The sequence below is a fragment of the Taurulus bubalis genome, assembly GCF_910589615.1.
Source record: "Taurulus bubalis genome assembly, chromosome: 14".
Classification (NCBI taxonomy): Eukaryota; Metazoa; Chordata; class Actinopteri; order Perciformes; family Cottidae; genus Taurulus; species Taurulus bubalis.
In genome coordinates, this window is record NC_136602.1 from 19,483,181 (window position 1) to 19,494,976 (window position 11,796).

Below are 11,796 nucleotides of genomic sequence, written 5' to 3' on the forward strand. Positions count from 1 at the left end.
GCTTCTCCCTGTAGGCACAAGCAACTGCAATGGTTCCCCTAACCACCAGGAGGCCCCGTGCACTGGTGGGTTTGTTTCCTCCTTTCTAGCTCTTTAGTGTTAGAAGTGCCTTTGAGCAGAGGTTGTCCAGAAGTGATGCACTTGTATTCCCAGATCTAGGAGACAGTGGGGCGGTAGATATGATTTGCTTAGAAGGTGGCTGTCCAGAACAGTAAGAAACACGTTTGGAAATGCACATGATCCTAAAGATTTAAAAGATATGTATGTAGAGGAAGCCCAAGTAATTGTTTTTGCATTAAAAGCAAACAGCATTTCTTCATTTCTAGAGATACTTGTGGGCACTTTGAAAATCGTTTGATTTATAGATTCCATTGTTTTCCTATTTTTGTTCAGTAAATTATGAAAGAGTATTATAACTGTGTTATACTGCACAAAAGACATTTTGGAGTTCTCCTTTCTTCCAGCTGTGATTGTGCCGTTTCCACAGAGGTGCCAGACTTTTATATGTGACAGGTGTAAAATAATAGAATTGAACATTGAGCATTACAAATGATTTAAAAACAGATTACCTTTTGTAAATAAATACGTCTTTACACTGCATTTGTAGACCAAGGACATTATGATGGATAAGTTTGACAAAAAAACACAAAATTGTGAGTAAAGATTTTTACAGCATATTTATTCAATCATCTGTGTAAAGAGGAAGGGCAGCAAAATAAATCTGAATCAAGATCCTGCACAGACACGTACAGTAAATTACAAAAAGGCCGAGGTGTTTGCACGTAGAAAAATAAGTTAGAAAATCATAGCTGAATCAATGATCTCTTTTCTTCCTACTATAAAAATGACCGTACAGAGCAAAGACCTTTGTCTGTGCTTACTTTATGTTTGACCTGCCACACAGTACATTATTTTCTTTTTTTAAACCAGAATACCTTTCGCCAATCATGTAACAATAAGTCATCGCCTCTGGAGATATTTAAAAAGTTGGTTCACCGGTTTATGCACAGGCTGTCCAGTAAAAGTAGCCTCTGTTCTGCATGCAGGTTATCTGCACCGAAATAGTGGATGTATACAGGTGAAGAAGCAGCAGCTGAACAGTTGAAGTGATACTGGCAGACCGAAACCTCTTAATAAACTCTGTATAGACATCCGTTATCTTGCTTCCTGTAGATGTCTCTTTGGTTGGGCGCCTAGCTAAAGCCCCTCTGGGGGACAGGGATGTTTTCGTGAAGGTATTTCATACTCCCTTGCTCAGAGAAGTCAGCCACAGTGTGGCCTTCCCCTCGAAGGACCCACTTGGTGGTCAGAAGCCCGTCCAAACCCACTGGACCTCTAGCATGTATCCGTGCCGTACTGATACCAACCTCAGCTCCTGCAAAATAAGGAACGCAAAATTAACTCTTCTGCCCCATTGCATCCATTGACAAAAGGATGTACAGTATATTCACCCATTTTCTCAAGAGGCATTAAGAAGTAAAACCCTGCCTGCTACTGTACATACCTAGGCCAAAGCGGTAGCCATCGGCAAAGCGAGAGCTAGAGTTCCAGAATACACAGGCGCTGTCCACCTGCTGCAGAAACTGTTCGGCTGTGTCTTCGCTTTCCGTAACAATGACATCAGTGTGGGAGCTGCCGTATTTGTGGATGTGGTCCACAGCATCCTGCATGCTGTCTACCACCTCAATGCAGCACTCCAGGTCCCCATACTCTGTCCTCAGAGACTTCACCTCAGATGGGCTGAAAGTTAAATAGGAAGCAAACCGGGGGCCTGCATGGATCTTTACCTGAGAGAAGACAATGGCACTAGGATTTATCAACAGAATAAGGAAATTATAAAATATAAACAAAAACACCTCATTGTCTGGAACAAAGTGCCAAACAATGTCCCCAGAAAGTTGGTTTCTGTGTGTGGAACTCAACTTGACCATTTACTGCTTTGTGTAAACGTTTCGGTACATGTTTCTTACTTGTTCGGTTCTCAGCATGTCAATGATCTGGTCAAAAATTGGAGTTCGCAGCAAATCCCTGTGAATAAGGAGGGTCTCCATGGCATTGCAGGCTGCAGGGTAGTCACATTTTGAGTCTCTGACTGGAATGAAACAGAAGTTAGTACCTGCATATTCAGCCGTTCTGTGTTACACCAACAAGTTATTAAAGTGGAGAATAATAACATTCATAACACCATGAACAAAATGACTGCAGAAATGGAAACACTTTTCCACAACCTTTCCAGACGCATACAAAAACCACATACCAATATCTATAGCTTTGTCTATGCTGGCTTCATTGTCTATGTAGATGTGACAGACGCCCTCGCTGTGGCCCAGAACAGGAATGCCCTTCGCTGCCCTTTGGATTTCCCGAACGAGCTGGGACGAGCCCCTTGGAATGATCAGGTCGATCAACTTGTCTAGTCTGCACAGATCCTCGACTTCTTCACGTGTGCTCACCTAAACATCCGGGTAAATTGTATTATGTCACGGAATATCTTAGGAGGTAATATTGTAATCATGCGTTTCAATAACAAAATGGTTTCAGTTTTACCAGCTGAATGGCATCTGTCACTCCGTGAATAGAAAGTGCTTCCTGAGTGAGTTGATGTAGAATTTTACTGGTGTTGGAAGCTTCTTTACCCCCCTTCAGCAGCAAAGCATTTCCACTGGCAATAGCCAGAGCTGACACCTGAAACACAATATAAAATACGTAAAATTGGGACTTTCAATGACAAAGCTGTACAACGGTCTGATATTATTTTTCCTGCAGATTAATGCACACATCGTTACACTGTTCCAAATTTTTGCTTTTGTCATGAGTACCTTCACACAGAATGTGAATATTACATGACGAAAAAGGGACATATTGTTTTTTAAACAGCTATTGCGCCGAGAATAATGGCATCAACCAATCACATGGTGCAAAACAGATACTCAAAACATAGATTATACAACAGGGGCGCTCCGTAGTCTAAACTAAGAAGGCAAACTTCATTCCTTTTTTTAACCTTGACAAAGGCAGCGCAGACGAGATCCACTCCTTCCGTTCTTACCTTCTACAATAAAAGGTCCCAGACATATACACTGCGTGAGCGTTTACCAGAGGGAACTAAAATTCACTCAGAGCATTTTGTTAAAGGACACTTAATAAAATAGCTAACAGTAGCTTAGGCTATACAACAGTTGAGACAGCCTGCCAGACGCTGCTCTGGGTCAACAGGAGCCCGGTAGTTGGTCCTCTGCCTGCATGAATCTATTCCGGCCTATTATTGAAAAAGTGGTGCAACTGTCGCAAATTTGCTTAGCTGCCGTTTCAAATAGTTTTGATGCAAAGGATATTGGCAGGTGTGTATTTCGCATTTCGGTGATTATTCCTCACGCCCCAGTTGAGTAAAGGCCTTAAGTCTACAGGCTGAGCGTTTGGGTTTACTGACCTGTGGGAGACAATCGGGACGCGACTCAAAGATGACCAGCAGGACACCAATGGGGACAGTGATCTGTTCCAGCTCCAGGTTGTTGGCCACCCTGGTCCTCCTCACCACCTGACCCACACTATCCCTGGAGGACACAGCAAGCTGACGGAGGCCAATGGCAAGGCTGTTCAGCTTAGCAGTTGACAGACTCAGACGGTCGATCAGAGGCTGGGAGAGACGACCTATGAACAGGTAGAAAACACAATGCAATACTCTAAAGATCCATGTAGAGAAAATATATATGATTTAAGCAACCAGAGGCGTTGTAAAGCTAAAGTGAGAACTTTGCTGTTATCTCCCTACTGCAGGCAAACTTCTAAACTTACTATGCATTCACAAGCCTTACTGACTACATGGCTGATCCACAGCAGAGCTAAGAAACATTCTACCCAATGCTAACAACCAGATGACGCAAACCTCCTTCATATGCCATTGTCCCTAAGTAGAAGTGATACAGATGAATGAAAACCACTAGCTTCTCTGTGTCTCTGTACCTGATGCTAACTCCATGTCTCTCTTGTTGGCACTGAGGATCTCATCTTTCTTCTCTGTAAGCAGGTCAGCAAGAGAGCAGATGATCTCCCCTCTCTGGAAAAACAAACACACCGCCCCCCCGATATGATGAACAATTGACCAGAATCAAGAGTAATTACAGACGCTACTAGTACAATGAAAAAGTAATGAGTTGGGTGACCCCTTGCATCCCGTTGTGAAAATGATTAACTTTTTCCAGCATTTCAATACCCGACCATACTGAGGGAGCAAGAACCTCACCTGTTCAGGGTCCAGGGAGGCCAGAGCCCTGCCTGCATGCCGGGCCATCTCCGTCTGCTGCTCTACGGTCGGACCTGATGGCGTTAATGAAACAAACATTAAATCACAAACACAACAAGTTAATAATATACTCTTTCCACATGGTTTTTCCCCAATACCTGCAGGTTTCACTTCAGAGAAGAAGGTGCCAACTTTCTTCCCGTCCACAATATCTGTGATGACGTGGCCCGTGACTTTCGGATTTGTGCCGTTGGCAATGACAACAGACGTCCCACCCTGTAGAGCCCAAAGGGCTGCTTTCACCTGATTCAGAGGACAACATGATTGAGTGAGTATAATGCAACTTCTTTCCATCAGTCTTGTTTACACTTTGAGATAACATATTGGCTGTCATGCTGACCTTGGCTTCCATGCCGCCAATGCCGATTCTGGACTTAGTGCCGTAGGTGATTAACTGCTGGTCTCCAGGATAGAATATGTCAATCAGCTTGGCATCATCTGTTCCTGGGGGACTGTCGTATAAACCTGTAGCATTTCATAGCATTTCATTTGTTATCCGACACAGAACCAAAAGCAGTCACATTGATATTGATATACCAAGAGGCCAGAAACCGTACAGGAAGTTTCTATTAGCAGGTAACTCACTGAAGTGAGATGTTCATTCATAAAAGCAAAGCAGTGACAGCAGATTATTGCAGATTTAGATTCACTTTTTAAAAGTACAGCTGCAATTTAGCATTGCACTAAAAGGTGGGGTACTCACAAATGACAAAAACAGAGAAACTGATGTTGGGATATCCTGCCATTATGCATCTAGGACAGAAAAAGCTAAAAACCACCGGTTCCTAAAATCCCAATAATGAACAGTACCTCAGTAGTATCCTTCATTAGCACCCCCTCTGCCTTCCAGATGTCCATTTCTTTTAAACCCTACAACTACAGTTTGTAGCACCTGCTTTCCATTAACAAGTTTAAGTCCCAAGGGGGAGCAAAAAAAACCTTCATCGTGCTTCCATTTTTTTCAAATTCTGTTAAAGTCGCTTCAGAGCCACAGACATTATACAACTGTTTTCACAGGTTGAGTAGTACTCATGACGAGTACACTGAATTTAGGGAGTAAAATCTGTGGGCCTTTAAGTAATTTTTATAATGCATAATTCACAATTAAATGTTACAGTTATGTAGGTTAGAATTTGTTTCTGCTTCATATAATTGTAAATACAGTTGATAAGACAAAATAAACTATATAGGACTCACTCCGAGTTTTGGGGTAATCTATGAGTATTCTTGATCAATTTTGACATGTAAATGAAACATTTGATAACAAAAAAATGCACACATGCAAAGTGAATCAGAATCAATCATCAAATTGGTGGCGATTTCTGTACCTTCTACATCAGACAGGGCAATGAGGAGGTCTGCTTTCATTTCAACAGCCAGCCGTGCTGCCAAGCTGTCATTATCTTTGATGCTTATTACCTGAAATACAAACAGAAATTCAATTCAGCCTAATGAAAAATCACTGCATCTCACATAGATGGTTTCCATGCAACAAAAGCCTCACGGTCCCATTCATTTGGAAAACCAACAACACATGTTCACCTCTTTCCAAAAGGAGATAACACACACAAAGTGCACAATAGAATGGCACAAAACAAACAAAGCAACCAGAGTTTGAACAATTACTCAACATTAAGAACAGCCTTGAAAATGAAAACAATGTGTCTTAGAAGTTAAACGTTAGTGAGGGTGGAAATGCAAGTAGAAAACAAACATACGTCTTTCATTTATGTATGATTTAAGCAATCCACCATCACATTTCTGGACCACACTCAGCATTCCCAGCATGCCCATCACACAGTACCCACATTTACCCCCTGCAGGTCACTGTTGGGAACAGGGGGCGGAACAACGGCGTCGTTGGTGTTGATGATAGGAACGATGTTCATCCGCAGCAGTTCATGGAGCGTGCTGCTCAGGTTGCGACGCTTCTGCTCATCATGAAAATCCAGGTTGGTGACCAGAATCTGCAGAAGTGGACAGAAATGTAGAGAATTAAGGGAGATTTAAACTCCCTCAGCATTTTACTCTGTGAGAATTACTGTGAGAAAAGTCAAGTGCATACTTGTGCCGTGCAAGTGCTGTACTGGGTGAACATCGTTTCATACAATGCCATCAGACCGCTCTGTCCAGCAGCTGCGCATGCCCTCGCCTCCAAAACTGGAACCGACTGAAAAACAGGAATTAACAAGATTCAACAAATATGATCTAATATTTAACAATTTCTCCACGATTGGACAACAATTCCCAGTATTCCAAGATTATTACTCACCATTTCTTTGAGCTGGTTCTGTCCAGAATGTAAAGCTTGTCTGACGCTCTGAGACAGCAGGATCTCATGTCTCAGTCTCTGCTTCCCAAACGCCACAGCACCGCTGGTGACGATCATCATCTCCCTTCCTTGATTCTGCAGCATGGCTACCTACACACATATAGGCTATTCAACATTCAAGTTGTCAACTCTCTTGTCTGTACCAACAATATGAATGTGGCGTTACCTGTTCTACTATTGAGGCCAGTCGCCCCAGTGCCAGTCCGCACTCATCCCGTGTCACCACAGCACTTCCCAGCTTCACTACAATGCGTTTGGCCTGCTTTAACTCACTGCGGTGGGCAAGAGACCTCCCATGGGGACGTGGGACTGCAGAGAACAACAAAGCCACCTTTATTTACACATCAGCAAAGAGTATCAAGGCATGATGTCTATGATGTCCCCTTTCGGGTATGACAAAGACGTCAGCTGGTTACTTACATTTAGCCTGAGCAAACGCTCTGATGGAGACTGGACAGACATTTGACCGCCGGATTCTGGATGGCGAGCGAGAGCATAAGGCCAGTCTGGCAAGCATGGCGCTTACACTTGAGGGCAGCTGTGACACACACACACACACACACACACACACACACACACACACACACACACACACACACACACACACACACACGCTAACAAGAACTGCAATAACCTCATCCAAGATAAGCAGCATTTAGATGTGATAGACTATAAGGTTTGATATCTACAGCATATTGCAAAGAGGAACATATTCAACAGTTTAACATGTGTACATCATTTCATCTTACAATGCTGATAATAACATCAGACCCATGATGCAAAGCTTCCCTAGCTTTTCATCATGGGTGTAATGTTATTATCAGCATTGGGTTTTCAGGCTACTTAAAGACATGTAACCTCACAGCTGAAATAAACCCTGGAGCTCGGTGCTGTTAATGTGAAAGATCTCCAACATACACGAAGCCATTGGTTGTCAGCACGTTGTTGAAGCTAACAAGCTGTAGCTGTTGTCTGGTGTCTCTGCTGTCAAAAAGGAGCCGGGGCTCGCTGACGTAAGCTAGCATTGACGCTAGCTGTTATGAGCTGCCTCACCGCCCAGCGGCTATTTTTGACCAAGCGGACCAAATTAAATGTGGCACACAAAGGACTCCTTACCTCACAGGGCGACAACCTTGAAAACCGACAACTCCACTTGTTAGTGCACTGCAGGAGACACGTAGTCGGCGGGGTCCGGCGGTGCTCTGCTGCCACATCCACAGCCCACGTTGGTTGGGTTTGTTGCCGTAATTGAGCGATGCACGAACGTCGGATACGTAGGTGACGTTCATACATCCATGACGCGTTCACGTAGAGAGAAGGAATCGGTATACGTACACATAAATAGTGCTTTTGGTGTGTGGACACGTAGATGGGAAGTACAAGCGCAGGGAAGGAGGGTAAACAAATAAAACAGAACATACAACACTAGCAGTTCATAGTTGTTCGTATTTTCAGCTTTTGTCAAACTGATACACTAATTGAAAATATATACATCCAATTAAGTGCTGAAATTATACTGTAAAATGAATTATTACTGATTAGTTATTGTTATACATGAGATAACGCTACGTGTTAATGAAGATATTGATTCACAATAAAAACAGACAATTCAAAGAAGATGAAATCTAATGTCACATATTTGTTTATAAAGCAAGATCATGTTATTGACACATTAAAAAGTGGTGTTGATCTGAATAACTATATACTGTAACTGCTTTAACTGTCACTGAATAATTGGCACATTAAGGTTCACTTAACTTAACTCCTTCCCCCAAAGTCCATTTACTGACCTTGACATGCGTTTGAAAGCTCCTGAAAAAGCAAAAAATATTATTTTTTCAAATGACTGAACGCAAAGTCAATAATTGATTTTCACACTAAAATGAATGAGTTCCATTTGATTTCATTTAAATGGTGTTTAATTTGTAACAAATAATTGGTCATTTAATTCACTTGAGTAGTTGTGTTGGAAATGTGCCATTCAATTGTGTGTGGTCTCCTGAGAGTCAATGGCTTGTGTAAGATATCATCTCATCTTTAGTAACCTGACTCCTGAGGCGCATGAGTGGCGTGTGCGTGCCGACAGAGGCCTGTGAAACATTCATGAGCAGAAAGGCCAGGAGCACAGTGCGCACTGAGCTGCCATAACAGGTGCGAGCAGAGCTATGGGCACTGTCGAGGAAACTCTGAAGTGTCCCGTTTGCCAGGATTTCTTCATGGATCCTGTGACGCTGCCATGCGGACATGACTTCTGTCTCACCTGTATCCAGGCTGTCTGGGAAACAGAGGGGTCAGATGAGGGTCCTTTCTTCTGTCCCGAGTGTCAGATATTCCTACACTCTGATGTCACACTGGAGATAAACACCAGCCTTCAGACCAAAGTAAAGGACTTCGCTGCAAACAGGCCGTCAACAACAGAGCCATGGATAACGGCACCAAGCAGGGCAACCAACTCATCTTCAACTATCCACTGTGACCACTGCATAGAGACACCTTCGGTGGCCATAAGGACCTGTCTGACCTGTGACGCCTCACTGTGCCAGGCTCACGCCCTGCTGCACCAGCAGAGGTCTGCTCTGAGGGAGCACACAGTTGTGGAGGTGACGGGGGATCCGTTGTCTCTGAAGTGCCGGGAGCACCGTGCTGAGCTCAAACTCTTCTGTATGGAGGAGAGGGTCCCTGTGTGCTGTCTGTGTGTCCTGGTGGGCATGCACAAGAACCACAAAGTGTTCCAACTCCATGAGGCCTGCGCAGACTTCAAGGTGAATATTAGTCCTGTTTTATCGTTGACTATGTGTTTTGTTTTTTGGAAAAGAAAAATGTGAATATTTCTTTATTTCTCTGTCAGTGTTTTCATGTTGTATGGGCCTGTTGTATTTCTTTATTTAGAGCATGTTACAGACCACCATGAACCAGCTGCTGAAGAGGAGAAGTGAAGCAGAACACGCCATCAGGGACTTGGAGTCATTATATACACAAACAGTGGTACAGACAACATGAAATACCTAATTTTAAGCATTATATTGTTTTATTTGCACAATCCCCTTGTGTATGTATTTATTTTTGTATAATGTGTATTTTTTTTCTATAGACATCCGCTGCAGATTTCAAAGAAAGAATCTCAGACAAGTACAGCAGGATTCGCGTTGTGCTGGATGGTGATGAGCGACTGATGATGCAGATTATAGACGCAGAGGAGACGTACATGACAGAGTGGCTGGAGGCCCAGAGGGGCCACATGGAGGCTCAGATCAAAGAGATAGACAGCCTCAGAGCATCCAGAAAACCACTCCTCCAAGAGGAAATTGAGCTGCGATTCCTACAGGTAGGTTACCTATTGTTATGATGGTGTGTTATTGTGATCATGTGAAAGGACAAATGCAGCTAAAATGTTTTATGCGATTGCAATACATACAGTAATATATTACCTGTTTATTTTCAACAGCAAATCACAGCACAGAATCTTTGGTGAGTGCAGCGATGCTCTACTTTTTCTATCCTAACTGCTAATCTTTTGGTATGATTTTTGCTTTTTAATACTTTTCAGTTTGTATTGTATAGCAACCCTTTGGATTTAACACCAATCCAGGAGGTAGACAAAGATCTGTGTGACCTTAAGAAGCTGAGAACGGTGGAGAGGCTGGTGGATGACCTCTCAGTGGCTCTGTCCCAACACTTCCCACGAATGTGGTCACGTTAGTATCCTACAATTTGCAATTTAATCGCTGTCTCTGTAGTTGTGTTCTGAGTGTAGATTTGCATTTGCAGATCTAAGTTCCCCTGCTCTGGACTCCACGTCAGCCCATCCAAAACTGGAAATATCACAGGATAGGAAACAGGTGTACTGGAGAAGGCAACCTGTCAGTGAAGCTCTGAGCCCTCAGCCATATGACTCCCAGTACAGTGTCCTGGCTGAGGAGAGTTTTACTACTGGAAGGCACTACTGGGAGGTCATTGTTCAGGAGAAACCTTACTGGCTAGTGGGTGTGACCACCGGGCCAGTCGATAAAGACGATGCACTAAGTCAGAGCTCCTCCTGCCTGGGTGTGAATAATACGTCATGGTGCATCTACCATGGAGATGGACAGTACCTGGCATGCCATGACACTCAGGAGAAGCAGCTGTCAGTGGGGAAGAGAGTCAGAAAGCTGGGCATACTGGCAAATCTCCAGAAGGGAGAGCTGTCATTCTACAATGCTGATACCATGGCCCTGCTCCACTCTTTCTGTGTGCAGTGCACAGAGCCTCTCTACCCCATGTTAAACCCATGCATCGATGTGAGTGGACTAAACACGCAGCCGCTCACCATGTTTTGGATTAAGGACCAATGGGATTGGCATGTAAACACAGAAGGGGCCAAAGAGTGAACTTGGAGGGAGACCTTAACTGTGTTGTGAACCAAGACTGAAGACTCATGGATGAAGCTCGGTATTTTAACATGTAACATCTATGTGTATTCTATTTTAGTACATTAAATAACATTGACTGTCAAACATGCTATATGACCCTGGCTGAATCTGTCCCAGGTAAAAGTGAAACTACACTCCAAAGATAAAACAATTTCACCGTAAAATAACGGTACAATACTGGAAGCAGAGGGATGAGTAATGTTTAACACTTTTTAAAAGGGTAAAGAAGCCGGTGTGGGGAATATGCAATTCCCCATAGCGCACCCTTCACCTTGCTGGAAAGACATTCCCCTAAAAAAAAAAGTAGTTGAAACAAATACAGACAGTTTGCTTCTGAAAATTCAAAAATCAGCAAACAATTGTGACCTGTTTGACAACACAATCAAGACACGAATACCAATTCTGATGACATTGAAATTTTCCAAACTTCCATGCAGAATTTCAGCTTTAACATGCAGAGTCATGTTATTACTCACTGGGATTAATCCCATAATATCCAGATCTATTGACAGTGTTACCTGTGACATCCATCACTTCCAAAAAAAACTGTAAATCTTGTGTTACTGAGATGTGTGTATTGTTTCACCCTCACTGTTCATATTTTAGGTTGATATAAGATTCACTCAATGAAAATAAAAATGAACAAGATAGAAAAACACATAAGATGGCCATATTTTCATTATTTGAACAGAAAAAACGAGAAAAAAGTGTTTATTTGTGACAATTTACCACTCCATCAAGTTCATTGAATG

At 42.9% G+C, this 11,796-nt stretch overlaps 2 protein-coding genes across 5 annotated transcripts; one reads left to right on the plus strand and one right to left on the minus strand.

Moving 5' to 3' along the window:
* Positions 1 to 658: 658 nt before the first annotated feature.
* On the minus strand, positions 659 to 6,840 carry LOC306746401 (delta-1-pyrroline-5-carboxylate synthase). Of its 4 annotated transcripts, none has more exons than XM_079229314.1 (15): positions 6,802 to 6,840; positions 6,546 to 6,725; positions 6,369 to 6,473; positions 6,112 to 6,270; positions 5,632 to 5,722; positions 4,644 to 4,768; positions 4,402 to 4,546; positions 4,244 to 4,317; positions 3,964 to 4,057; positions 3,431 to 3,651; positions 2,548 to 2,685; positions 2,258 to 2,453; positions 1,971 to 2,092; positions 1,505 to 1,787; positions 659 to 1,375 (listed from the first exon to the last, which is right to left on the minus strand). In XM_079229314.1, exons 2-15 carry the CDS (start codon positions 6,717 to 6,719, stop codon positions 1,194 to 1,196), a joined length of 2,109 nt encoding a protein of 702 aa, XP_079085440.1. In that variant the 5' UTR covers positions 6,720 to 6,725; positions 6,802 to 6,840; the 3' UTR covers positions 659 to 1,193. The 4 variants fall into 4 exon arrangements, with proteins under 4 accessions (XP_079085440.1, XP_079085439.1, XP_079085438.1 ...); XM_079229313.1 differs by having other exon boundaries at positions 6,118 to 6,270; positions 6,576 to 6,725; positions 6,802 to 6,839; XM_079229312.1 differs by having other exon boundaries at positions 6,576 to 6,725; positions 6,802 to 6,839.
* Positions 6,841 to 8,800: 1,960 nt separating this feature from the next.
* Positions 8,801 to 11,002, plus strand: LOC306746758 (E3 ubiquitin-protein ligase TRIM39; the record flags this gene model as incomplete). Its single annotated transcript, XM_079229720.1, has 6 exons — positions 8,801 to 9,397; positions 9,525 to 9,620; positions 9,727 to 9,960; positions 10,081 to 10,103; positions 10,197 to 10,330; positions 10,404 to 11,002. 6 exons carry the CDS (start codon positions 8,801 to 8,803, stop codon positions 11,000 to 11,002), a joined length of 1,683 nt encoding a protein of 560 aa, XP_079085846.1.
* Between the last annotated feature and the right edge of the window lie 794 nt (positions 11,003 to 11,796).

What these genes read in the sequence shown, in the direction of transcription:
- LOC306746401 (XM_079229314.1), bottom strand. Translation starts at nt 6,719, where the DNA reads ATGCTGCAGAATCAAGGAAGGGAGATGATGATCGTCACCAGCGGTGCT. An exon ending in ATCTTGGAATACTGGGAATT is followed by an intron (nt 6,474 to 6,545) that starts GTTGTCCAATCG and finishes CCTGTTTTTCAG; the next exon opens with TCGGTTCCAGTTTTGGAGGC. An exon ending in AGACAAAGCTATAGATATTG is followed by an intron (nt 2,093 to 2,257) that starts GTATGTGGTTTT and finishes GTTTCATTCCAG; the next exon opens with TCAGAGACTCAAAATGTGAC.